This window comes from Podarcis cretensis, assembly GCF_951804945.1.
Source record: "Podarcis cretensis genome assembly, chromosome: 14".
NCBI classification, from domain to species: domain Eukaryota; kingdom Metazoa; phylum Chordata; class Lepidosauria; order Squamata; family Lacertidae; genus Podarcis; species Podarcis cretensis.
In genome coordinates, this window is record NC_137183.1 from 5,597,092 (window position 1) to 5,622,365 (window position 25,274).

A 25,274-nucleotide genomic window follows, 5' to 3' on the forward strand; every position below is an offset into this window, starting at 1 on the left:
CACTTCCCAGTAGGTCTTGCCTCAATGAGGCAGTTGCAAGGATTGAAGGTCCTTGCCTTCCCACTGCTCTCTAAGTCTCCTCCTCCCCCAGGTTCTTCTGAAGCAACCTGAGACTTCTTCTCCTTGTCTGTCTTTGCTCTGCCCTCTTCATAACTCTTCAGGTACTGGGAGATAAGAGGGGAGGGGAGCTGGTCTCAGCAGGTAGACCTCTTGCCCCCCACCTTCTAGCCTCCACTTCTGCCTCTGATTCTGGACTGCCCTCTGCCACCACCTCTTCCTACTCACTAAACCCTGTTCCCTCTTCAGCTTCTGACACCTCCTCCACCCAGTCTTCTCTCTCTGACCACTCATGGTCATCCCACCACCACTCCCCGTGCTCTGGGTCTTCTTCCCTTGGGGGTTCCCCAGCTGGTGCTTCCCACCACTCCTCTGCATCCAGCCGGTTAATGGCAGCTTATTTTTTTGGTTGCTGCTTTGCTAAGAGTATTTTATAGGTTGTAATTGTTTTATTGCTTATTTGTTAATTGTTTTACATTATTTATGCTGGATTTGTGATGTTATTGCTATTTATTGTTTATAAGCTGCTTTGGGATTCATTTGAATAAAGAGCAGCATAGAAATACAATAAATCAAATCAAACGAATCAATTTTGATGGCTGTTCTGGAACTGTTGTTTGTTTTCAGTTTGTTAATGTTCAGTTGAATTATAGGGCTTCAAATGAGGATTATTGTTTGTTTTATACTATTTTGTTACCAATTTGTTAGTTGCCTTGAGTTTCTTTGGAAAATTAGGCAGCACAGAAAACTTTACACTAAATTGTTTTAATTTGAGCGCATAGAATGAAGGTCAAGTCAGAGACTTGAATAAAACCAAAACAGAACAGATATTCTTTCTAAGTTTCCAACTTTCAAAAAGGCCCTTACCTAGCATCAAGAACTGTGCGAGTGAAGTATCTGAGGTACTTGAATATGGACATCGAGTCTTGCTGTTTTAAGATTTCCTCCTCTTTGTATTTAAAGAGCGCCAAAGCAAACCGGAACATTACCTAAATGTTTGACAAACATCAGGTTACAAAAGAGAATGAGCAGTGTTTAAAATGCCACTTCAGTTAACTGCATGGAAGAGATGACTAACTATTTAGGCCACAAAAGCCTCATCCCCTCAACTACTAGAAAATTATGGTTAGTCTCGCTTCCCACTCTGTTGGCTTCAGAAACTCCATGAGGCACTGCCCACATGCATTCAAGGCACAAGAACTAGAACTCTGGTTTTCACAAGGAAAGCAGAGATTGGTGAGATGTCTAATTATAGTGCAACAGCAGAGTCTCATGGAATTCACACAAAACTATTTGTCAATATTCTTCCAGAGGTAAATTTAGTTCATCCTATCAAATTCTCTAAGCAGTATGAAAGACAGTCTTCAGAAAACATTAACACTTAATAGTCTGGTTTGGACATAACACTCAACTATTGTGAACAAGACTCAGGCTGTTCATTCATTCCCCTTCCTCTCCTCTCCTCCCCTTCCCCTGGCTTGGCTGCAGTTTAGCATTATGTCTAAACCCTAAACAGTGATTAATTTGAACTACATTATATTGAAACAAATCAACTTCATAAACCAAGGTTTGAAGATGGTTTCAGTAAGTCATAGTTGACTGGACACAGCTGGCCAGGGTGCAGCCATAACATTAAACTGCAGTTAGTTAAAACAGAAACTAAAACTTCCTATCTCCTCATGGCTGCACTGGAGGAGGGAACTAACAAGTTTAAGGCTCATTCACATTATGCTAAATCAGGGGTCAGCAAACTTTTTCAGCAGGGGGCCGGTCCCTCAGACTTTGTGGGGGACTGGACTATATATTTTTTTGGGGGGGGGGAATGAACGAATTCCTTTGCCCCACAAATAACCCAGAGATGCATTATTTAAAAGGGCACATTCTACTCATGTAAAAACATGCTGATTCCCGGACAGTCCGTGGGCTGGATTTAGAAGGCAATTGGGCCGGATCCAGCCCCTGGGCCTTAGTTTGCCTACTCATGTGCTAAATCATAGCTTAGTCTGAACATTGCCAGCAATTCAATTTCTTTCCTCAAGCAATTGTTTCATCAGCAGTCATGAGAGATACAGGGCACAACCAACAGAAAATTCTCCTACCCAAGGCACATGGAAATGAATGGGACAACTGAGCTATTGCACAGCTCCTATTCATTTCACTAATGTTTGGCAGGAGAATATCCCACTGGGTGGCATCTCAGCTCAGCTTTACCCACAGGTTCTACAAACATCAGGAAACATCCAGGGTTACGCCATGTACCTTTGGCCCCTCGTACAAAAAAGAGTCCCATATCTTGAAGAGTATGTCGCTGACCACACTGTCTACAAACACAACAAGGAACCAGTTGAAGGTGATGAGCGAGTAGTCCACTCTGTATTGCTCAAAGTGGGCATGCAGCCGAGGGAGTTTCTCACTCATCAAGTCCTTGAAGACTCTCTGGTCAACCTAAAGGAGTGCAAGACAAAGGAATACTCATTCAGAAAAAAATGGAACAAACAGTACTATCTTTTTTTTAAAAAATAAAATGGCAGCCTCACAAGGCCTTAAAGGAGGGTGACTGAATCTCTAATGCCAGAGCAAAATGGTATCTGATTAAAAAGGTAGCACTTAAAAGTAGGGATAATTTCTATAGAACAAGAACCCCATATGCAGAAATATAATATACACTGGCAGAAGGGACATTTATCAGTGTGAAAGAGCAAAAATCTAAATACATACAAGCTGACTAGTATGCCTAATTCTCAAAAAAAGCATGTGGCTCATAACCAAAAGAGCCAGATTGCAGCTGGAGATTCACGTGACTGGATGTTTTATACACGCAAAACAAAAGGAAAGACTTCCTGTGTGTAATAATCTACCAAGTCAGGGCAACAGGTTCTAGCCTAACTTCCATTTCAGTATGTGAGTTTTCTATATGCAGGGATGTGTATTTGTTGCATGTATGGAGAAAGAGCTTATCACTTATCTGGTGTTTGAGAGAACTAGGCCTTTAGGGGCTGAATTTGCATGCCGGCACACTCCATACCTGGGAGCCTAGTAAGGTTTTAGTATAATAGTCCCGAGGCATGAAGACCTCCACTATTGTGACTAGGCACCAAAAGGCATCTTCCTGCTCCAAGTAGAGAAGCGCAATTGCCACCAGTCTGAAAGACAGAAGATAAAACAGAACAATCTCATATTGCAAAACTGCAAGAATCTGGGTGCCATTAAAACTGATGCTGGAAAGTGATTGGCACTAATATATGAATTGACCACAGAGAACGGCTAAAACGAGCACTGCTTGGCTTGTTTAAACATATATGCATACGTATTTCACCAGCTTCATCTGGTTCACCAGCTTTGGCCATTCCTGGACAGGCATAGTCCATCCATTAGGAACCTCGAGGCTAGTTTACTGCAATGTGTTCTATGTGGGGCTGCCCTCGGGCCTGGTTTAAAACCTCCAGCTGGTGCAGAATGTGGCAGCCAGACCATTGATAGGGGCACATAACCAACAACATGTGACCCAATTGTTAAAATATCTGGACTGGCTGCCCATCTACTACTGAGCCAGGCTCAAGATTTCTGCATTAATTTACATATCACTGATCAACTTAGGTCCAGGGTAAACCTCAGGGACCATCTGAACCCTTATGTCCCAGCTCTTTCACCAGTAGAAGCACTGCTGTTTGTCCTGAGTCGCTGGGGGTCATTTGACATCAAGGGTGAAGGACATCATCTCCCAAAATGTCCTCTCCATGGAATGCAGCCTAAAGATCTAGTGTGCACTTACAAACAACATGGAGCCATAAAGAGAGATGTCTGACCAGCTGAAGAGGCAAAAACACCAGCCGTCCATTACCATGTTCCTCTGCAAAATACCAGCAGCAGCAGCAAGTGCACCTGAATTGCAGCCAAGCACTTCAGGGTACCGGTCTATTCCTTGTTGCTGTTTCCACATCATCCTCCAGCAATGAGGAAGATGGAGTGCCACCACTGCCCACCAGCAGCAACAGCAGCAGCAGCAGCAGCAGCAGCAGCAGCAGCAGCAGCAGCAAGAGAAGTCCTACAGCCAAGCACTTCTGGGGTACCAGTCCACGGGAAGACTGAGAGCCACCACTGCCACAATTCCTGCCCATCTGGTAAGTACTGCTGGTTTTTTAAAGGGTTTTTCTAGGGGTTTCAGAGGTTTAGATGGTATGTGTATTTCAATTATACACAATTCCGTGTATGTGTGCAGTGCCTCAGAACACAACTGCTGTGTAAACTGGGAGTTGCCTGTAGCCCTAGACCAATCTGGTTTATTGCTCAAAGGAATATTGCTGATGCTATTAGAAGGGTTCTGAATATGACTATTACTATTATTATTATTACTACTACTATTGAATTTATATACTGCCCTATACTCGGGGGGGGGGGTCTCAGGGTGGTTCACAGAATAAAATTAAGATATAAAACCAAGATATAATTCAGCATGCACGCAAATGTAATTCTTCTGTAACTTTAATTTCACCTTCAAGACCTTTGATTGTATTGAATGGAGCTACTTCAGGAAACTCTTATCAAAGAGTTGTTTGGGAATAGATTTTTACATTTAACTGAGCATATTTATTCAGAATTCTAAGCTTGCATTACCCTTAGTGGAGTTAACTCCACAAATTTCACCATCAAAAGAGGGACCAAACAAGGCTATCCACTATTGCCACTCCAATTTGCAGCGGCAATAGAGGCTTTAGCTACAAATCTAAGAGATATCCAAATTCAGGGAACTGAACATAAATTAAATCCATTTGCACACGATCTGCTAATATGTTCTATGATCCTAAAAGAGCTCTCTTGCCTCTACAGCAGACTCTTAGTATGTCTGCTAAGGTTGCTGGGTGTGTGTGGGTGTGGACTAGATGACCTTCTACAATTCTATGAAAAATTAATTAAAACAAGTTACAGATAGGTAGCCGTGTTGGTCTGCCATAGTCAAAACAAAATAAAAAAATTCCTTCCAGTAGCACCAACACTTAGTTGGTCTTTAAGGTGCTACTGGAAGGAATTTTTTTATTTTGTTTTAATTAAAACAAATCAGTGATGTTTCCTATTTTCATTATTTCAGAACACAACTGGTTACACTCTAATTCTGGTTTTAAATTGCTATGTGGTGGATTCAGATATCTCAAAGTAGTAAAATCATGGAGTTATGTCAACTTTACTGAAGGAATTTTGGGGATCTTGACAAAAGGCTACAGAGGCATTTAAATTTAAGTTGGTTAGGCCAAATTGCAGCTGTGAAGGTGTGCATTCTTCATAAATCTCTATTTTTCTTTCAGGTCCTGCCCATAACTATCCCTCTTTCTCAATTGGCTCAATGGCAACACTTGATTAATAATTTTATTTCAGGAGGTAAAGAAAGCAGGGTGTGCTGTCTAACCCTGCATTGACCAAGAACTAAGGGAGGTCTTGGTGCCCCAAATCTTAAGTTGTATTACGAGGCTTTCCAATTAAAACAGTTGACACATATGATTAACAACTCAGCTTCAACTCTATGGGCCAAAATGGAACTAGAACCCTTGCAACCCTCTCTTAATGCCTTACCCATCCTGAAAACTTCATGGGCTCACATTAGCAAAATAAGTAATCTGTTTCTACAGCTGACCCTTTGAATATGGCATAAATGGCAATCACATTTAGTCCTTTGCCGTCGCCTTTAACTCCTATTTTAGATCACGCAGCCTTTTGCTTCAACAATAAATATCACCAGTTCCTATTGTGGAGATAAAGGGGAATCTCTATGTAATTTATGTTTCCCCTCTCATAACAAAATGACAATAAATATTTCTTTTTTAAAAAATAAATAAAAGTGAGACATGCCAAATGACTACAGAAAATGAAGAAAACAGATTCTACCTGTTGAGACCCTGGCAATATCCTATGTCTGGGTTCCGCCAAGAAAATGCAAGCAAGACATTCCGCAGCTTCTGCACTCCTTCAGATGTCAAAGAAGAGTAATGCTTGTTGTTGGGCAAAGTCCGCAGAAGATCTAGCTCTATCTGCTTTGAAGCCGGGTTCTGCTTCTTCAGGGCATTCTGAAGCAGTGATTGGAAGTAGCCGGGGTCCATGTGCTCTCTGAACTTCTTTACATGAAGGCCAATGCACCATTTCCACATCTGGGAGCGGTGGGCATGCGGAATCCCATACCGAATGAGGTTCTTGAGTTCCACAGAACGCACCATCTCCCTGTTCATGGTGCTAGCCAGATAGTTCTCCCACTTCACCCCTGTGGACATCTCCTGATTTTCAGTAAGAGAGAGGGATTTCAGATCCAAGGCCCGAACCTTCGCTACCAGCTTCTCTTCCTCATCATCCTCTGGGACTGTCTGAAACCCATAAATATCATATTCACTGTAAAGGAGAGAGAAATCTGATTAACCGGGAATCTTTAGGAATGAAAAAAACTCAAGCAAGAGAAAGGTGATATTCTGGAAGTTTGCTATATCTTTTGTGAGCTCAGAAAAATGCACTAAGTCCCCCCCCCCCCCATTCTGTTAACTCATTCATTTTAGTAAGGGAGCAGATGGCACTGTGGTCTAAATCACTGAGCATCTTGGGCTTGCTGATCGGAAGGTCAGCAGTTTGAGTCCGTGTGATGGGATGAGTTCTTGTTGCTCTGTCCCAGCTCCTGCCAACCTAGCAGTGCGAAAGTTTATCAGCGCAAGTAGATAAATAGGTACCATAGCGTTTCCGTGTGCTCTGGCACTCATCACAGTGCCCTGTTGCACCAGAAGTGGTTTAGTCATGCTGGCCTCATGACCCAGAAATCCATCTGTAGACAAATGCCTTGGCCTGAAGTGAGATGAGTACTGCACCCCATAGTCAAGTTTGACTGGACTTAACTGTCCAGGAGTCCTTTACCCTTATACTTAAAGGGTTGTTGTTGTTTGTTTGTTTGTTTGTTTGTTGTTAATTTATCCATCATCTTTTAAGCCACTGTCTCAAAGCAATTTGCATATAAGGTAATTATGAGCAGTGAAAAATACAAAGACTACAAATACATTTAAAACAAGACAAAAACCCTAGCAAATGGACAGTCATGGGAAAGACCTAGGAAAGCCTGTCAGAACACAAATATCTTCAATTGTTTCTGGAAAGTGTAAATAGTGGGAGTCTGTCATATCTCAACAAGAATACTATTCCATAGAGCAGGGGTGACCACCCCGAAAGTCTTGCTCTAAGATCTTTGGGTTTTGCATGAGAAATTCTTCTGCAGACTACAGCAATCTACTGGATGTATAAGGTGGTCTCTTACGCTGATTTAACACTTCAAAGCATATGTGACAGATTTAATAGCAAAATAATTGCCAATGACAATCCTAAGGATTTAATTACACCTGTGCTCACCAAAATTATTGAATGGTAATGCCATCGCACTGTGAAATTAAAAGTTTCCAATCTCAAACATTTTAACCATTATTTTGGCAAGGGATAGGACTCGGAGCCTGGAGCTTCTCCATCCTCCCCTTTCCCAACAGCAGTCAGTGATCTTCCTTCACCTCCAGTTTCCAGTCTCCTGTTTTAGAGAATATTTCCAAATATCTTGTGAACCATCCTGAAATCTTTTAGTGAAGGATGGTATATTATTATATTATATTATATTATATTATATTATATTATATTATATTATAGTAATTATAATTATTAAGTTAAATACTTCTTATAAGTGTTCAGACAAAAAAATTCTCAAGTTAGAAAACATACTGATTATACTTGAGTTAATTAATTTAATCCAGGCTTTGCAACAAGGGATGGTACACCCCTCTTTCACACACACATTGAACCCACAAAATGTTTAAAAATATTTAAGGGGTCATCTTGCCAGGGAGGTTGCAGAAGTTCTAGCTCAGAGCAGCTCACCCTAAAAAGGTGTTAAATTCAGTCCCACTGTTCCCCAAAGAAAATACAATGCTACTGGCACCCATTCCAAATGCACTGGTGTCTTAACATCACACAACAACACTTCACACAAGAACACAGGAAACTGCCTTCTACCAAGTCAGACAAATGACCAGCTAGCACAGATCTAAGGCACATGCTTTGCATGCAGAAGGTCTTAGGTTATGCCTACAGCATCTCCATGTAGAGAAGGGAAGGTCTAGAATTCTGGAGTCATTGCCAGTCAATTTTCCCCCCTGGTAATTGCTTTTATGTTCACTTTCTAGCACACAAAATGCAGTAATAACAATAAAGGAAGAGAATAAATCAAAACAAGAAAGGAAAAGGAAGAAGGCTATGAGGAGAGAAGAGGGAGTGGTTAGTATACTAAAAATAGTAGAACTCCAGACAATTGTCCTTCATAAGCATATTATCCAAGAACTGCTACCAGTCAGTGTTGACAATACTGAGCTAGATGGACCAATCATCTCACTCAGGGTATGGCATCTAAAGTCTACTCTACACCAATTCAGCACGAGCTCTCCCGGATTTCAGGCAGGGGATTCTCTCCTGGAAACTGAGGGACTGAACCCAGGCGCTCAACCACTGAGGTAGTTCCATAACTCTTACAACAGTCCTAACAACATGAGTCCTGTATTATCCTAGTACAGGTGGCAACCATTTCGCACAGAGGGCCCAGCCCCAGCCCCCATGTGTGCTGGTGGAGCATGCATATGTGCACCCCGTTTCACCCCACCCCAATTCTGCCCTCTTTCGGGTCCAAAAGGACTGCCAAAGGGCAACCAGGCAAAGACATAGTTGCAGTTAAGAGATTTAAAACTGCGAGTGCCAGCTTAGTCCCTCAGCTGCTACACTGCACTAGCTCTCAGAAAAGGCTGTGGTATTTTACTTTATATAGTTGTATCAAATGTGAAGTTATCAAGAGTCTTCTGTTTACCTGACCATGTGAGGTTTGAAGTATGTCTGCTCCAGGTGCTCACTGCTGTCCACTTTCAAGGCATCTTCCAGGAGCTGGGCCACCACATCATGACAAGGACCCTGCTCCTCTGAGCAAACTGGGGTCTTCATCTCTTGAAGCAAGATAAGATACTTACTTTCCACTTGGCAGAGCTTGGCTTCAAGGCTTGTATACTGCAGAGAATACACCAAAAATTCTTTCAAATTGGCACTTGCAGAAACATTTCAGTGATGCATGGGAATCCATTTCAGTAAGCAAGTGAGTGAGTGAATAAGTGAGTGTATGCACAAGTTGTCCCTCTCCCATGAAGATAAAAGAGGGTTGAGAAACCTCAGTCCCAGAGGCCAAATGCAGCTATCTACGCCTCTTTAACTTTATGCCTGGGATTCTCCCCAGACCATAACACCTCCTCAAGTGCTTTTGCTTGGCCAGAATGCATGCATCCTGTGTGGAAGCAGGATGGAGAGATGCGTATGTGCAGTAACCAATGATTTTTTGCATGGCTACAATCTCCTGCACAAAGGTAAGAGTCACATCCACGTGCATCTGCCTTGCCCACAACTGGTGTGTGTCACCTGGAAGGCTGCCCATGAAGGAATGCTGCAAACCTAAGACTGAAAAAGGGTTCCCCACCTCTGAGATAAAACGATGTTGCAATTCCAGAAAAAGACAGAGGGTTCTGCAAATCAGCATAACAATTAGTTTTAAGTTCCTCTTTCTATATATTGCTTGAAATTTTCACTTCTGGCAATGAAAGCTAGCAGGATATTACTTTCAGTGTCAAGTGAAAGATTTACAATGAGCATCTGTGTTAAGCTGACCTTTGTCATCAAGTCTCTTTCTCTGTTTTCAGCAGTTCTCCGTAAAGCAGACAGTTCTAGGATCTCTTTATTTAAAAATTTGTTCTGGTTTTTATAACCCTGAAGACTATCCTGTGAACAAAAGATATGGATAAATATAGGTTATTTTAAAAATATATTATGAGGAATACAAGCAGTAAGGACTAGTGAAGCTTGACCCAAGAAGCTCTACTTTTCTTGTGTTTTTAAAACAGTATATTGACACGCGGGGGGGGGGAGGCACTCCAGAATTACAGAGAAAGTGCTCAAGTGGGGAGCTAGATAGTCAAAGAACTCAAAGGTGTGCTATAAATTCCACTCATTAAAACTTGACACGGTGGACCATTTTAGGGCTAGACCACTAGTAAAACTGTACTCTCCAATTTTATACAACTATAGCGAAAATGAAACTCTAATGACAAAACAATGATCTGACTCACTGACTTCCAACTGTTGCTCAATCACTCAAGATCATGCTAAGTTTCTTGAGAAGCTCTACTTTAAAAATCAAATGTGTCTCAAGCATTAAGAAATAGGGAAGCAATGAAAGTTTATAAGAGTTCTATGTTTTCAAATCATTAAGCTGTGACTGTTTCTGCTGGGCTCAGTCTTCCCTTAAGACTCTTCAGGTCTGAAGGTTGTCAAATAAGGCAGCATCTTGCCACATATATTGTCACTCTCTCTTTAATCTGTATTTGTATCATGCTATATGTGTTCCCATGTTGTTGCTCTTATGACATTTTGTTACTTATTCATGGATGTGACCCCATTCCTTAAACCTTGTTTGCAACACCTGTTGTGATCTGAGAATTGGGTCCCCTACAGCTCAACTCAGATAGATGCAATGCCAAAACATGGTCTGGCAAGTCAGGGCCACCTTCAAATGATCCTCATTCCACCTCTCTTCCATTCACATTCTCTACTTGATAGTTTTTACCAACCAAACTTAGCCCTTGTGTCCAAAATTGGTGAAATGTGGTAAGTGCCTTGCTTCCAAACCAAGGTTCAAACTATTTCCTGAAAATATTCAGCCTACAGAAGGGCACATCACATGGGATTCTCAGGGCCTCCACTACTGAAGCAAAAATGTTCCTTACTTTCAGCCTGTCAAGCTCCTGCAGTTCTTTGTTGATGGAAGAAGACATGGGAGAATGGACTGATCCTCCACTCTGGCCAGATGACTGGCCCTCACATTCACTCAGCTCCCTGGAAAGTTTCATGATCACTTCATCTTTGGCTTGAATGGTCTCCATAAGCATGCCTAGCTGCTCATTGAGCTCGCCCACCTTGCATTTCAAATTCTTTACTTCCTGCCGCAAACTGTCCTTCTCCAGATTAAGCTTTTCAAGCTGGTTATTGAGACCCAATATCTGATTGTCTTTTTCATGAAGCAGCTCTAACTTATCTTTGGGGACTCCATCACAAAGATGCCCTACAAAATATTTGTCATACTGTGAAGATCTGACAGTCTGCTGCAGGAGCCGCACAAGTTCCTTTAAGGAGAAGGAAAAAAAGGATATTGGTGAACATGGTGGCATGCGCAAGTTAGATGTGCTTTATCTCTTAGCTACTGTTGATTTTAATTTCTCCTTTGACAGCTTTTATATGCTTGTGCTTAATTATTTTTACTGTGAATATTTTTGTTTTCTTCCTATATACATCATGTTGCATCACACTGCAGTTTGCATGGCTACCATGCCAACTCCAGTGTGACAAATGGCAGCCAGGAGGAAGGAGAGGTGCTTCACAGACTGGTTTAGTAAGCTACTCTGAAGCACTTGCCTCCATTAAATGCAGTTGCAACAAGCTTTAACCAAGCAATTCACAGAGGTTTAGCACAGCAGCTTTATTCTGAAGCAGGAGCAGGCTGGCGGGGGAGGGGGGCTTTGGAAAGGGGTTGGAAGATAGACATGGTTGGTAAGTGGAGTGAGCAGAAGCAGTGGTCCCAATATTTTATACTTTGTAAACCGCTTAGAGGTTTGCTTTACAATAAATAATAAACCAAATAAAAAAACTATTTGGTTAAATAAAAGATAAACTAGGTCTGTGCAGCCAAGACGGCTCTTAACTTCCATCACTTGTGCATCTACCCCTCGTGACAGACATTACACCAATTTTTAAATTGAGGAAAGTTTTAAAACCATTACAACATGAAACTGAATTCTGTTTAAAGAGAAGAATCAAACCTCTGGGTAGATGCCAGCCTTTGGCCATACCTACAGTAGATCTCCAAAACAAACAATTAGGATAGCAACTGGAAGCATTTTTAAACCAAGCACATCAAAATTCTGTTGCAAGTTAATCTCTCTCCCTACACCTACAATCATTCAAAAAAAAAAAAATCTGGACAGCTTAAGGCTTTGAATTTGAGACAATTACAGGTAAGTAGAGAGGGACGCGGATGGCACTGTGGGTTAAACCACAGAGCCTAGGACTTGCTGATCAGAAGGTTGGCGATTCGAATCCCCGCGACGGGGTGAGCTCCCGTTGCTCGTTCCCTGCTCCTGCAAACCTAGCAGTTCGAAAGCACGTCAAAGTGCAAGTAGATAAATAGGTACCGCTCCGGCGGGAAGGTAAACGGCTTTTCCGTGCGCTGCTCTGATTCGCCAGAAGCGGCTTAGTCATGCTGGCCACATGACCTGGAAGCTGTACGCCGTCTCCCTCAGGCAATAAAGCGAGATGAGCGCCGCAACCCCAGAGTCGGCCACGAGTGGACCTAATGGTCAGGGGTCCCTTTACCTTTACATTTACAGTTAAGTAGATAACTGGTAGCCTTCCCCAACATAGTACTCTCCAGATGCTGTCAGATTCTAGCCCTAGCTAGCATGGCCAGGGAGTTACGTTTACGGTTACGTCCCGTCAAAGGCGACTACGGGGTTGTAGTGCTCATCTCGCTTTCAGGTCAAGTGATCTGGCGTTTGTCCACAGACAGCTTTCCGGGTCATGTGGCAAGCATGACTACACTGCTTCTGGAGCAGCAGGACACCATGACGGAAACCAGAGAGTATGGAAACGCCATTTACCTTCCCACCACAGCGGTACCTTGCACTGGTGTGCTTTCAAAATGCTAGGCTGGCAGAACCTGGGACAGAGCAACAGGAGCTCACTCTGTCAAGCGGATTCAAACCATCAACCTTCTGATTGGCAAGCCCAAGAGGCGCTGTACTGTAGTCTAAACCACCCGCCTCTAATGTGTGCGCCAGGCAGGTTTTCCTGCACTGCTTGGCAAAACCTGCCATATATGATGCCAATGCTGGCTCCAGCTCCAGCTACTGTTCCTCTCTAGCTTGTAGACCAGTTACCTTTTGACTCAACAGCTCCTTCTCGAGACTCTCCAACTCTTCCTGTTGGCTCTGGAACTTCAACTGCATCTCGGAAGCCAGCTTGTTTCCATTACACTCATCAGAAGACGACTCCGTGCTATTCCGGTTTTTGCTGCCTGCAATCATTTCCTTTAAAGGACGCCTTGTTCTGTGTGGAATGCGGCCAAAATCAAATGGAAAGGCTGGACCAGACACGCCTGCACAAGGAGATATATTTTTTCCTCATTCAGTCTAAAATGTATTTGGACACATTCCTCACTTTGTTAAAAGAACACAACTGTACTCAATCACCAAATCTGGAACAAAGACTGAAGCAAGCACTTCCAAGTTGATTAATTAATTGTATGTCATCTGTTTCCTTCAGTTCTCTTCTCCCTGTCCCTTTAATTCTAAGCAGTGAGACCATGCACAATTAAGAAATCATATACCAGGACAAAATTAGAACTGAAAAAAGAAGTGCCTGCTACTTCAGTGGATGTTAGTTTTAACTCTTTTTGTCATTACAAGAAAGTGAGCCCATAGCACTCTCATTTATCCTCTGTGTTTGTGTTAGAACTAGGATTACATTTGGAGACTTAGCCTCAGAATCCATTGTCTGTAGTGAGCTCCAACTCAATACAATAGTAAAGGAAACCGAGCAGTGAAGCACGTATTTCCTTCATCAGACTAACCACAAGTCACCACAAACGACTCTGATCAGATGGAAGACCTTCCCAATTTAAAGTTGAAAACATCTGTGCAGAAACAAACTCCTACCATTTTTAAAATCATCACATTTGTATCCTATCCATCTTCCTCCTCAGACTTCAGACTGACCTACCTGTAACTGAAGTTTGGCCACAATTGCCATGGCTGAGTGTGGATTTTAACTCAAGTTTCCCCAACCCCCACAACCTCTCTACTTGAATCTAAACCCCTATCAACTGCACCAAAATGCTGTATTCCTTACTCTCTTCGCTCTTGCATATAGTACAATATAACCAATTTGCAACATATTGTTTAATAAAGAGGTACTTTGTACACGCAAGAAAAATGCCTTGACAACAGCATGGGTCTGATGGAAATAAGTCACAGCAGTGCAAGTTTGAGTCCAGGTATCCTGGTAGCTAAGACAGAAAAATGCAAAGGCAAATTATAAAAATCAGTTTCCAATAAGAGATATTATCAGAATTCTTTATCAATGGAGAACCCCTTTTATGGTGTGCCTTTAGAGTGGGACTGCATTTTCATCAGCTCCTAAGAGTCAATGGTACAGAAACATAAAGAATCTTGGAAAGTACAATAGTAGAAAAGATGGGGATGGGAGATGTGGGGAGAAGGAACACTGGAGTACCTTTGCTCTGCTCTCCTGAAAACCTCTTCCGATCTTGAACTATCGACTCCTCCAAATCCTTCGTATCTAGAAATTCCCACTCCTCTGTGTAAAAAATACTCTTACGGTTGTCATTGCTTCCTTTTCCAGTTCTTAGTGAAGACACAGAGTTCCTGGCAAGTACAGAAATTAAGAAGTAGTTATACAAACAGAGAGAAGTGTAATTTTTAAAATAAAGGATACACAACTGTAGAAATCAAAAGCAAGCAAAACTACTGTTTTGTTCAATTTCTCTTGGTTCCAAATTTACTTCAAAGCAGAGAACTTGGTTGATGCAGATGCCTACACTGCAAAAGTTTGTCAAATGTGCATTTAAATATCAAGGGCTAGGAGTTTAATTTATACTCTTCAGATTAAACATTATTCCCAGGAAGATATAGAAAGGTGCTCAGCTGACATGCACTGGCTATGGCTGCTGAGAGTTGCAATCCGAAACATCAAGTGGGGAAGGCTGGACTATGCTTCAGACGTTTCCCACCCTGTCAATGACAGCCTGCTCCAAATAAGTCTCAGAATGCCATTTGTAGCATATGGTAATGCAATAAGTGACTCTGCTACAATCTATGACAGCAACAATGGATCACTCAAGGAATCCCCGAGGCTTTCCACTTAAAATAGTAAATCATTTCCTACTACACTTAAATTCAAAGTACAGTGGTACCTCGGGTTACGAACACTTCGAATTACGTTTTTTCGGATTACGAATGATTTTAACCCAGAAGTGAGTTTTCCGAGCTCTCGGAGGCCTCGCCACTGCTCAGAGCCAAGCCCGGACATCTGCGGGGCCTGCGGAGGGTCCGCGACTGGGCTCCAGCCATGGGAGCTCTCTGAGGCCTCTGCGAATGGTTGGAGCCAAGCAGATTGTGATTGTGGAAGAGGACCCTGAGCCCCCATCCAAACAATGACTATCATCAGCGCAGGTAAGAAAAAAAAATCACATTTTCATTTTGTACTGTTTTATTGATTTCATTTTATGGATCAATGGCCTCGTTAGATAGCAAAATCCATGTAAAATTGCCATTTTAGGGGTCGCTTTTCACCGTCTGGTTTCTGTTGCGTGTGTTTTGTTTGTTAATTGAGTCCCTCGCTGCTAATCAGATGCTTCCTGTTGAGTCTGCCAGCTGTGGAGTCCCGAGCACCCACGCAACACAGAATATATATTTGGAGGTTTTGTTTTTGATATTTTTGCATTTTGGTGTGGCTTTTTTGGTTTTTTGACTGTGGCTTGTTGTTCATTTTATGGGACTGACTTGTGACTTCGCTTTTGTGACTGTAGCTTGTGACTTCATTTTTGTGACTGTGTGGAACCCAGTTCAGCTACTGGTTGATTGTGTAACTGCAGAAGTGGATAAAAGCCCCCCATCCAAACTGACTATCATCAGTGCACATAAGAAAATTGAAAATGATAAGTAAAATATATTTTTAAAAAACAAAGCAAGGCATGTAAAGCAACTTTATAAACACTATGAGGAAATGTATAAAGAGTGAAAACTGCCATTTGTTAGTTTGATATAAGAATTCTGGTTGCAAAATCTCGCCATATGATTACACCACTCAAGGGTTACTACAGTACATGCATTTAAGATACACTAATCTGCACCGAGCTTCAGGAAGTTTACCAGAACAGATGTATTTCAAGCAATCATGTTTGCCAAGAAATGAAGTCGTAAGTACGGTCTTGAATTTGTGTAACACAATCTTGGTAACGGCAACCATTCTTTACTATGGATCTGCAACAACTGTATAAAAATTGCTCAGTAGCTGTTAAAACACATGAACACATATTGGCTAATTTTGCAAAGAGAAACATTCAAAGCACGTGATAAAACTGCTGTATTTCTGAAAGAGAAAGCCTGGCAATTGTGGTTAAGGAGTCAACAAGGGGGAACTTGGTAAAGTTAATGTTATTTCCCTTGGCTGACTCTACAATTTCCGCAAGATCTTGGAACTTCCTTCATATGTTTGGGGAGGGAGTTAGTGGTAAAGTACTTGTGAGAGATGCTAGACCAGCCTTTGTCAGCCTGGTGCCCTCCAGATGTTGGATTACAGCTCCCACAGCTCCAGACATAAAATCTGGAGGACAACGTGAGGCAAGGTGAGGCAGTGGCCTTAGGGTGGCAGGCTCCACACAGCTGCGAGGAGCAACAGTTCCACCTCCTGCACTTGATTGCTGCCTCCTTGGCTGCACACCCTTCCCCTTGCTTTCTGGCTTTCCTCTTTTTCCCTCCTCACCCCCATTTTTCTTCTCCATTTAGTCCCCCTTGCTTCACCACAGGGTTTCTCCTCCCCATTTCAGAGTCTTACTTCCCCTCCCTTTCTGTACCTCTATCAAACCTCTAGCCCACAGAGTCCCACTCAACTGCTGTGCTGTGTGCACAGCTCCCTCCCGACATGCAGGCTTCCTGCTTTGCAAGAGAGCAGCTTCAGTCTCCAGCCAGTAAGCCATGGTGCAAAGGCAAAAGACAGGTCAGTCAGTGGAATGGAAAGAGGACGCAGGAGGGGTTGCAGGGGACGGGGTGCTCTTCTACCACCACAGTACTGTCCTCCATCCAAAGAACCATTTCAGTCAGTAAACAAAACAAAACTTGAGGGTGTAAAGCAGGACTGGAGAGGGGTGGCCTGAGCCCCACCACAGAGGCTTGGAGGCTGCATTGGTCCCTTAGCCTGGTATTCCCTATCGTTGCTGTAACCCGTTGCTGCACCCTTAACAAACTCCAATTCCCAAGGAGAGCACCATTTTCTGGTTCACCTTAGGCAGCAAAGTATCTTGGGCCAGCCCTGGAACCAAGTTGGTGAAAGTTGCACTAGACCATACAACAGTGGTGGCAAGCCTGTGCCCCTCCAGATCTTGAGGCATCAACCCATACTATCATGTAGGTGTGGTCAGAGAGGATGGGAGTTGTAGTCCAGCAACATGTGGAGGGCTGCAGGTTCCACATAATGTCCACAAAAGCTTGATCCAGCCAAGAAAAATGTTCATTTGATTTCCTAAGTAAGGAGCACCATACAACCATGCTGGCTGGGGCTGATGGGAGCTGTAGTTCAGGACATCTGGAGGACACCAGGTTGGTGAAGGCTACTTTATGCACAACCAGTTTGCCACATAGGAACACAATCTGATAAGTAACACAAAACAGATGACGGCTGAAGATCTGTGCAGGGCTGATATTTCCCTATGTTATGCCCAAAGCAAAAGTTAACATTATAGACTAGGAGCTAAAAGTCATCACATGGAGTAAGGATCTGGAGCAGGCATCCCCAGCCTGCGGCCCTCCAGATGCTTTGGCCTACAACTCCCATGATCCCCAGCTAACAGGACCAGTGGTCAGGGATGATGGGAATTGTAGTCCAAAACATCTGGAAGGCCGAAGGTTGGGGATGCCTAATCTGGAGTAATTCAGAGATGCCTTAGTTTTCCTACAAACAGTATGCAAGATTCAGAATCCCATTATGGACATTTTTGTGGTCAAACTGACAAGCAGAGAAAAATTCTTAGACCATATTCAGAATTGCACATCCAACATTTTCCTTTCAAAAGCCTTTTTGTGCAACTAAATAGCATAGGGGTGGGGGTATCAATCACACTCATTGAAATTACAAGAAGGATGTGGTTTAATTTTTCCAGCGCAACCAAGGCAACAGTTGCCACATGTGCCCTGCTCCATAACCATCTGGAAAAGGAACCAGGAGAGGACAATCCTCCAAGTACTGAAGCTTCGCCCCCTAGAAACTGATGGGAGCTTGTGCTGCAGAAGTACTTGCAAGACTTACTCCCCTGGGCAGCCTTTCAGCATTAATGAAAGGGTGCGAGTGGGGATGGTGAGAAGAAAAGTGATCGGAGGTCAGTTGCCACAAAACTGTTGCCAGAAGTTGGCCAAGGTCAAAACAGTGACTTCAGCAGCAGCACAAGCCTTATAAATGGTTACATCTTAGATATTCAGTGTGCCTTTCCCACTATTTAAAAAGAGAACACAAAGACAGAGAGATATTTATGGGGTGTTTTACTTTACAATGTTTCAAGACATTTGTTTTAAAGATGTATCAATCAATCTCTTTATTACGTTAAATGACCAATATTGTTTCAAAGATAAATGATCTAGAACTTTTTAAACAGGAGTAACAGTGTATTATGTGAACAGGGTATTATGTCCTTTTCAAAGGGCAAGCGAAAGAGCTGGTGCAGCATGGTGAGTAAGACGCTACATTTCATCACTGCTAGAACTTTCTCCTTACCAGAAAGCTGAAAGGTACCAATGTGTTTTTTATGATGAAATTACAGATCTGCCAACTAAATTCTGCTTCATGTAAACTGGTAGAAAGCATCAGTGAGGAAAAAATTGTTCAACAAACGAACCACCATTTGCTCATAACAGAAACATGGTGTGGAAAATAATCACATCATGAACAAAATTTCCTATGAGAAGAGATTTTTACTCAGAGATGCACCTTGGGTGGCATCTAGTACGTTCTAATCACTCCATTTCCACACCCTTGAGATGCTTTAGGTAGCAAACTGACATGGGAACTGGACTCCCATATGGATTTTCACAGGTCCCCACTGGTTTTAACTTTGTCTTAAAGTCCTGTTCCCTGATCACTGGCACCCCTAGTCAGCTTAACTCCATCTCCACAGCCTCACTTAGATTTAGCCTACATGTTTCCCCTGAAACATAATAAAGTTATTATGGAAGCCAGTGGGCTGCAAGTTGAATGTTGCTGCTGGAAACCTAGGTTCAAATGTTACCTCTGCTAAATCATGAACAGCTTCAGTTCCAAATGTATTTTTTTTGGGGAGGGGAAGAAATATCATCTGCTCCACAGGCTTAATCTGAACATAAACATTTTTGCAATCACATGGTACTATTTATGCCAACCCCATTAGATGAACACTGTCAAGTAACACAACACACAATACTCACTTGATATCTGTACCCAGTTGCTTCAAAGAAAAGTTAATGGCACTTGGCTGGCCTGGGGCTGGCTGGCACGCTGCCTGTTCTCCCACCAGTTCTGTGCGCGCTGCCTCCACCATTAGGACATTTCTAGCTTTCTCTGCTGATGCATTTGAAAACATGGTGGTCCAATCTAAGAAGGGCAAAAAACACCACCAGTACTTAATAATGCAGCTGACACCCCAGCAGTCCACATCAAGGCTCATGGAGGGCAAATTCAGAGGACTTCTAACATGTCATGAAGGAAGGTATTGAGCTCCCCTCATAAGTACCCCAGGAAACTATCACAGTCCAGCAACTATGGTGCTGAAGAGTTAATACTCCCCTCAAGGCCAGCTAAGAAAGTCATGCAAATTGGCTATAACTCACAGCATCTCATGCAGTTATTAAAGCAGAGCTTTCCAAACTTTTCATGTTGGTGACAGACTTTTTAGACATGCGTCGTTTTGTGACACAGTAATTCAGTTTTACTAGCATTTCCAGCCCTGGGAGGAGCACAGGGAGCATTTGAGTGATACACCTGCACACTGCAGCTGACACTCTAATGTTTAAAAAGCTCTGCATTAAAATTTAGAGAATAAAACTGGAATTCAGAATGAGTGTGGGGAAGGGTAGCAGAAACCAACCAAGATAAACCAACAATTATGTCAGTCTCTCACAACAGATTCTAGCACATGCAGGTATTCTAATGCTTCAGGTACCTAAGGATTAGGCCAAACATTATTTATGTGTAATTGTGTAGCCCCCTCCCCACTAAATACACACCGGTATTTAAAGGTACAAATTCAAGAGTTTGAATAAGTACATACCATCTCAGGAAGTACAAGACGTACACTCATAATGGGCCATATTCCTCCCCTGCTCTGTCAAAGGACCCAGAGCATGGAGAGGAGCTGGCAATCATTGGGCAGTCTAACAGTATCTTTACATACACCTTGAAGCTTCCTCACTTAACATGCAACCAGAAGTGGGAAAGCCCAGCTCCAAAGTTCTGCAGGCACATGAAAGCCACAGGGCCCAGTTTTCTAAGCAAGGAGGCCCTTCCTTCCTTCACCTCCCACTAGCCCTCAGCGACATCAAGAGTGATAGCCCTTCCTAGTACAGTGGTGCCTCGCAAGACGAAATTAATCCGTTCCGCGAGTCTCTTCATCTTGCGGTTTTTTCGTCTTGCAAAGCACGGCTATTAGCGGCTTAGCGGCTATGCGGCTATTAACGGCGTTTCGTCTTGCGAAGCAAGCCCATAGGGAAATTCGTCTTGCGGAACGACTCAAAAAACGGAAAACTCTTTCGTCTCGCGCGTTTTTCGTCTTGCGAGGCATTCGTCTTGCGAGCTACCACTGTACTCTTCCTTCTGTCAGCAGCATTACACAAGAATAGAGCAAGAAAGAGAGAGAAAAGATTATTGAAGTTTTCCTCCTCCTTGCACCAAATTGCATACATTTGATGACTGCACCATATCAGGCTTTGTCTCCGTTAACAAGGGATATGTTCTGCTATCTGGATCTAAAGCATACAATGATTTACAAGTTTCAAGAAAACCACTGCTCCAAGGTGAGCCAAGTTTAGAGCTGCAGACACACCTTCAACCATTTCCACTACAGTACAAAGTTGTCAGCACTCTGCTAAAATGAGTACTGTGTGAAAACCAGCAGGATGAAGCAAAGCAAAGCAATTCCCCTCCCCGACCAACACGGCCCCAGGAAAGAATGCTCATGCCCAGTTAACAAGACAGTTTGCAGAATGCCCACACTTCTTGCTGTTTTATGACAGAAATGCATATACAGTAATGTAAAACCACATCACATTTGTATGGATTCTCTTCTCCAGATCACAACCAGTATGAAATCCACAGGAATGCTGGAGTGTTGTGAGGACATTTACATAACCTACAATCAAGGACACAGTCTTTCAGCTTGGATGAAGCCAAAGATCTGCTTAACACGCAGTTATTAAAATTACATAAAACAGACTACAACCATCAACGATTAGGCAGGAAAAGCTATCAGCCAAATAAAATGCTACATCAGTGGAAGACAACCAAATAGAACCTTTCTAAGTTAAGTGAGCTCTGCATGTTCCCAAATATTCATCATGTAATGTGCCCCCACAACATGAAATTTCCTCACCTTCATTCTTGGGGCTGCTGTGATTAGCAAGGGAGGAGAGACTCCCAGGTTCAGACATGGCTTAGTGACATGTGAATGGGTTGAAACTCCTCCTGGAACTATGTGCTCACCTTCTCTTTCCACAAAATGGCTATGAGGGGTTTGGGAGCTTTCACTTTTTGTTGTTTATGGTTTCACCTGAACTGGGAAACTTGGGTGTTTCAAACAGGCTAGCTTGTTTACAGTGGGCTTATTTTGTTTTTGTTTTTGTTTTTAATATTTATTAAGAATTTTTCATTTACAGTAAAAAAAAAAAAAATGAACATAACATTGCATATCACATATTTTCTTATCACTTCTGGACTTCCTCACATCTCCCGCTCCTACGTTCTAGTTTAATACACTTAAAACAACAATTTATTCCCTTATCTCCATCCTTACTGTCAAATTTCGAATATATTTCAAATTTTAGATACGTTTATTCCAATCCTTACAAAAGAAAATTTAATTTAGCCTAATAATTATCTAAAAAAAAAACAGGTTTTTCATCTTATATTTAAATTATCTTCATGATTTACTTCATCTATTTTGATGGTGCCAATTTGTCTAAAATCAAGCATCCTGCTTAACATTCATACAATTTACAATATTTTTGCAGATAAAGCTTAAATTTTTTCCAGTCCTCTTCAACAATTTCTTCTCCCAGGTCTCGGATTCTGCCAGTCATCTCAGCCAGTTCCATGTAGTTCATCAGTTGCATCTGCCATTCTTCCAGTGTGGGTAGATCTTGGGTTTTCTACAGTGGGCTTATTTTGAAACAGACTATTGTCACGGTCAAGCCAAGATGACATGTGAAATCATAGTTAACTGAGAGTAAAGGCTTCCAAAGCCTTCCCCCCAGCCACACAGGAGGAAGAGCACAGGAGCAGGATAGGCTTATTCACTTAGTGAAAACCCATGGTTTAGCATGATGTCAGAAGAGATCAACCCCAAAACTCTCAGCCTGAGAGTGCTTGCAACTGTGGTCTGGGCAGGGTAATTATGGGCTAGAAGGCGATTAATATTAAGTGGCATTCCCTACTGGTGACCATAGAAAAATAGTATGATGAGGCAACAAGTTAATCAACTGCTAGGAAATTTATGTTCCATTTACTCTTAATACAAACACTGGAAGGGAGTGGCTCATGTTGGAGCACAGACTTACTTTGAGCTGTTCATGCCCCATATCATCTGTCCATTCCCGGTTTAATCATGACTAGGACACCTGCGGCATTCTACTAGAACAGGCTGTTGACTGGCATGAAACCTTGCTTGGGTTCTCATCTGGGTTTTTTTTAAAACATCTACTCAAAAGGATGGTTTTGGTGTGACCTTACATAAAACTTTTACCAGCATGGAAGCTGTTTCAACAAAAGATACCTCCCCTGCTTATTTTATATCAATTATAAATAGAATTTAACCTAAATGAAAATGATGCAGTCAGAAATATACTATTTAAATTACCTTATAATCTGATAACAGCACTCAATGAATAAATACAATTTCCTCAGTTATCTGTAATACTGCAAAGTTATTTATTGCTTATATTCACTCACACATACATATAGGAATGAAGCCAGAAAGACAAGACTCTGCACACAAAATCTACCATAAATCAGAGAAAGCTCAAAGCAGTTTTCAATTAGAATAATTTTCCAAATGCTGGTAGTACAATGGTCCCCATACACAACATTGCACTATATTTTATGCTCACTGCCCACTTCTTTGTAAACATGAACATTAGGAAGAAAACTACCATGAATGCCTTCTTGTTTCAGCTGGATGACAAACAGTACTGCAATATCACACTTATTGTAAATTGTAATATAAAGTTTTCATTTAAAATATTTAAAGTATCTATATCTTGACTTATAAACATGGCAGTGCTGTCGACAAAAATTCAGTTAACAATAAATAACTGCCTTGAAATACAATCCCTGAAAATATAATCCATAGAAAAAGCAGCAACAAACCCAGCAATAGTAGATTGCCAACATATCTGATTTTATTTATCTCAAAGTTTTTTGGTCTAGAAAGGTACAATCATCATAACTGAATAACTATCATAAAATCAATAAGGTTTCTAAAAATGCTATTTCTCAAGTCAGCTTCAAAAAAGTTGTACAGTTGTACCTCGGCTCTTCAACGCCTTGGGAGTAGAATGTTCCTGCTCCCAAACAGAAACCGGAAGTGAGTGTTCTGGTTTTCAAAAGGATTTCCAGAACGGATTCTGTTCGACTTCCAAGGTACGACTGTACTTATTCTGCAGCAGATTTATGAAATTTCGGGAGCAATGAAATTAAAAAGATTGCCTATTAACTAGAAAATCCCACTTCCCAGATCAATTGTGTTAAAAATAAAACTGCTGAGTAACTTTCAGAAGCTGAATGTTCAAAGCATGATACTAGTTAGGAAGAGAAAAGCAAGCACACCCACAAATAATTGGATTTTGGGTAAGGATATTACTAAGATACCTATTTTGTCTCAACAAAATTTGACCAATTATAATTTGGTCAGAACACAGGCATTCGGCAATGCACTTACAGAATTATTTTGGCCCAATTTACATGTACTTTCTTTACCTGATCTTAAAGATCCAATTCATGACTTGTGTGAGGAAACCTCACATTCTTATGGGGAAATTTCACTCAAGTTCAGTATTCAAAACCTGGGACAATGAAATGCGACCATTTCTGATAAGCTAACTCATAGGTTAACTCTTGAAAGGCACTGAGGACCTAGAAGCTCTCCCTGCTACTTGGTGGGGTTTTATTGCTTATGCCAATAATGCTGATCTACAAAGTCTATTGCCAATACCGGCAGATAAAATTTGGAACTCTTAAAAAAAATGTTACATGCTAGATACTTTCTGTTTTCTGTCACAATGTATGCTGCTGCTTAGAAGTCAGAATTTCATTTTATAGCTTTTCTAAATCTTGGTTTCCACATAGTTGATATGGTTTTCTTTTGTATTGTTTTCAAAATAAAAATCTAATTAAAGAACAGAAATTGTGAAAATGCAGTATTTTCTTCAGAAGACAACCTTCATTGCTACTGCAATGGTCTGAATGTGGCTGGATTATTGGCACAACTCCACTATTTCCATAGTTTTTTTATAATAAAAAAAACCACATTTTGAAGGCTCTGTGCTCTACCTAATGTTCATGTACTTATATATATCTTTAACAAAAATGTACAGGGGAACCAGTATTACTATTCCCACCCATCTATAACTTACACATATTACACTACCAGCATTGAACATCACTCTAAGGTTAAGACATATCTGGGGCAGCTTTGATGGATTGCGTAAATAACACTGAGACTTACAGGGCAATCCTATAAAAACCAACAAGCAACTAGGATGACCTTTGAATTCTTTACTATCCTAAGATTTCCTGTTCCAAATGTTATTTACATGAGACCAATAGATTTATTTATTTCTTCTTTATTTATTTCTTCTCAGGATAAGAGAATCTAATGAACTTCACAAACCTTGACATCTGTGATGGGTCTAACATGTCAGATTTTATGTTTTAGCATATAGTGATGCCGGTGTCATGCCGGTGACAAATTAAATTTTTATATTGTATTATATGCCACCAGTGGTTGAAATGTTCCAACTCACCCTGAGAATTTGGAGCAGGACAGGAAATCAAATTGAATATTAAAGAAAGAAGCCACTAAAACTGAATAAGCAGTTACAGCA

At 41.6% G+C, this 25,274-nt stretch overlaps 1 protein-coding gene across 1 annotated transcript in view; it reads right to left on the reverse strand.

Annotated features, from left to right (window-relative positions):
* Positions 1 to 25,274, reverse strand: part of TBC1D2B (TBC1 domain family member 2B) — a 38,603-nt gene that overhangs the window by 8,153 nt on the left and 5,176 nt on the right. Inside the window, exons 3-12 of the mRNA XM_079953219.1 lie at positions 19,389 to 19,554; positions 14,431 to 14,582; positions 13,077 to 13,294; positions 10,872 to 11,267; positions 9,757 to 9,867; positions 8,915 to 9,108; positions 5,935 to 6,429; positions 3,083 to 3,200; positions 2,317 to 2,502; positions 925 to 1,046 (exon numbers count right to left, since the gene is read on the reverse strand). Of these exons, the coding sequence (XP_079809345.1) occupies positions 925 to 1,046; positions 2,317 to 2,502; positions 3,083 to 3,200; positions 5,935 to 6,429; positions 8,915 to 9,108; positions 9,757 to 9,867; positions 10,872 to 11,267; positions 13,077 to 13,294; positions 14,431 to 14,582; positions 19,389 to 19,554 (2,158 nt within the window). The remainder of the gene's footprint in view (positions 1 to 924; positions 1,047 to 2,316; positions 2,503 to 3,082; positions 3,201 to 5,934; positions 6,430 to 8,914; positions 9,109 to 9,756; positions 9,868 to 10,871; positions 11,268 to 13,076; positions 13,295 to 14,430; positions 14,583 to 19,388; positions 19,555 to 25,274) is intronic.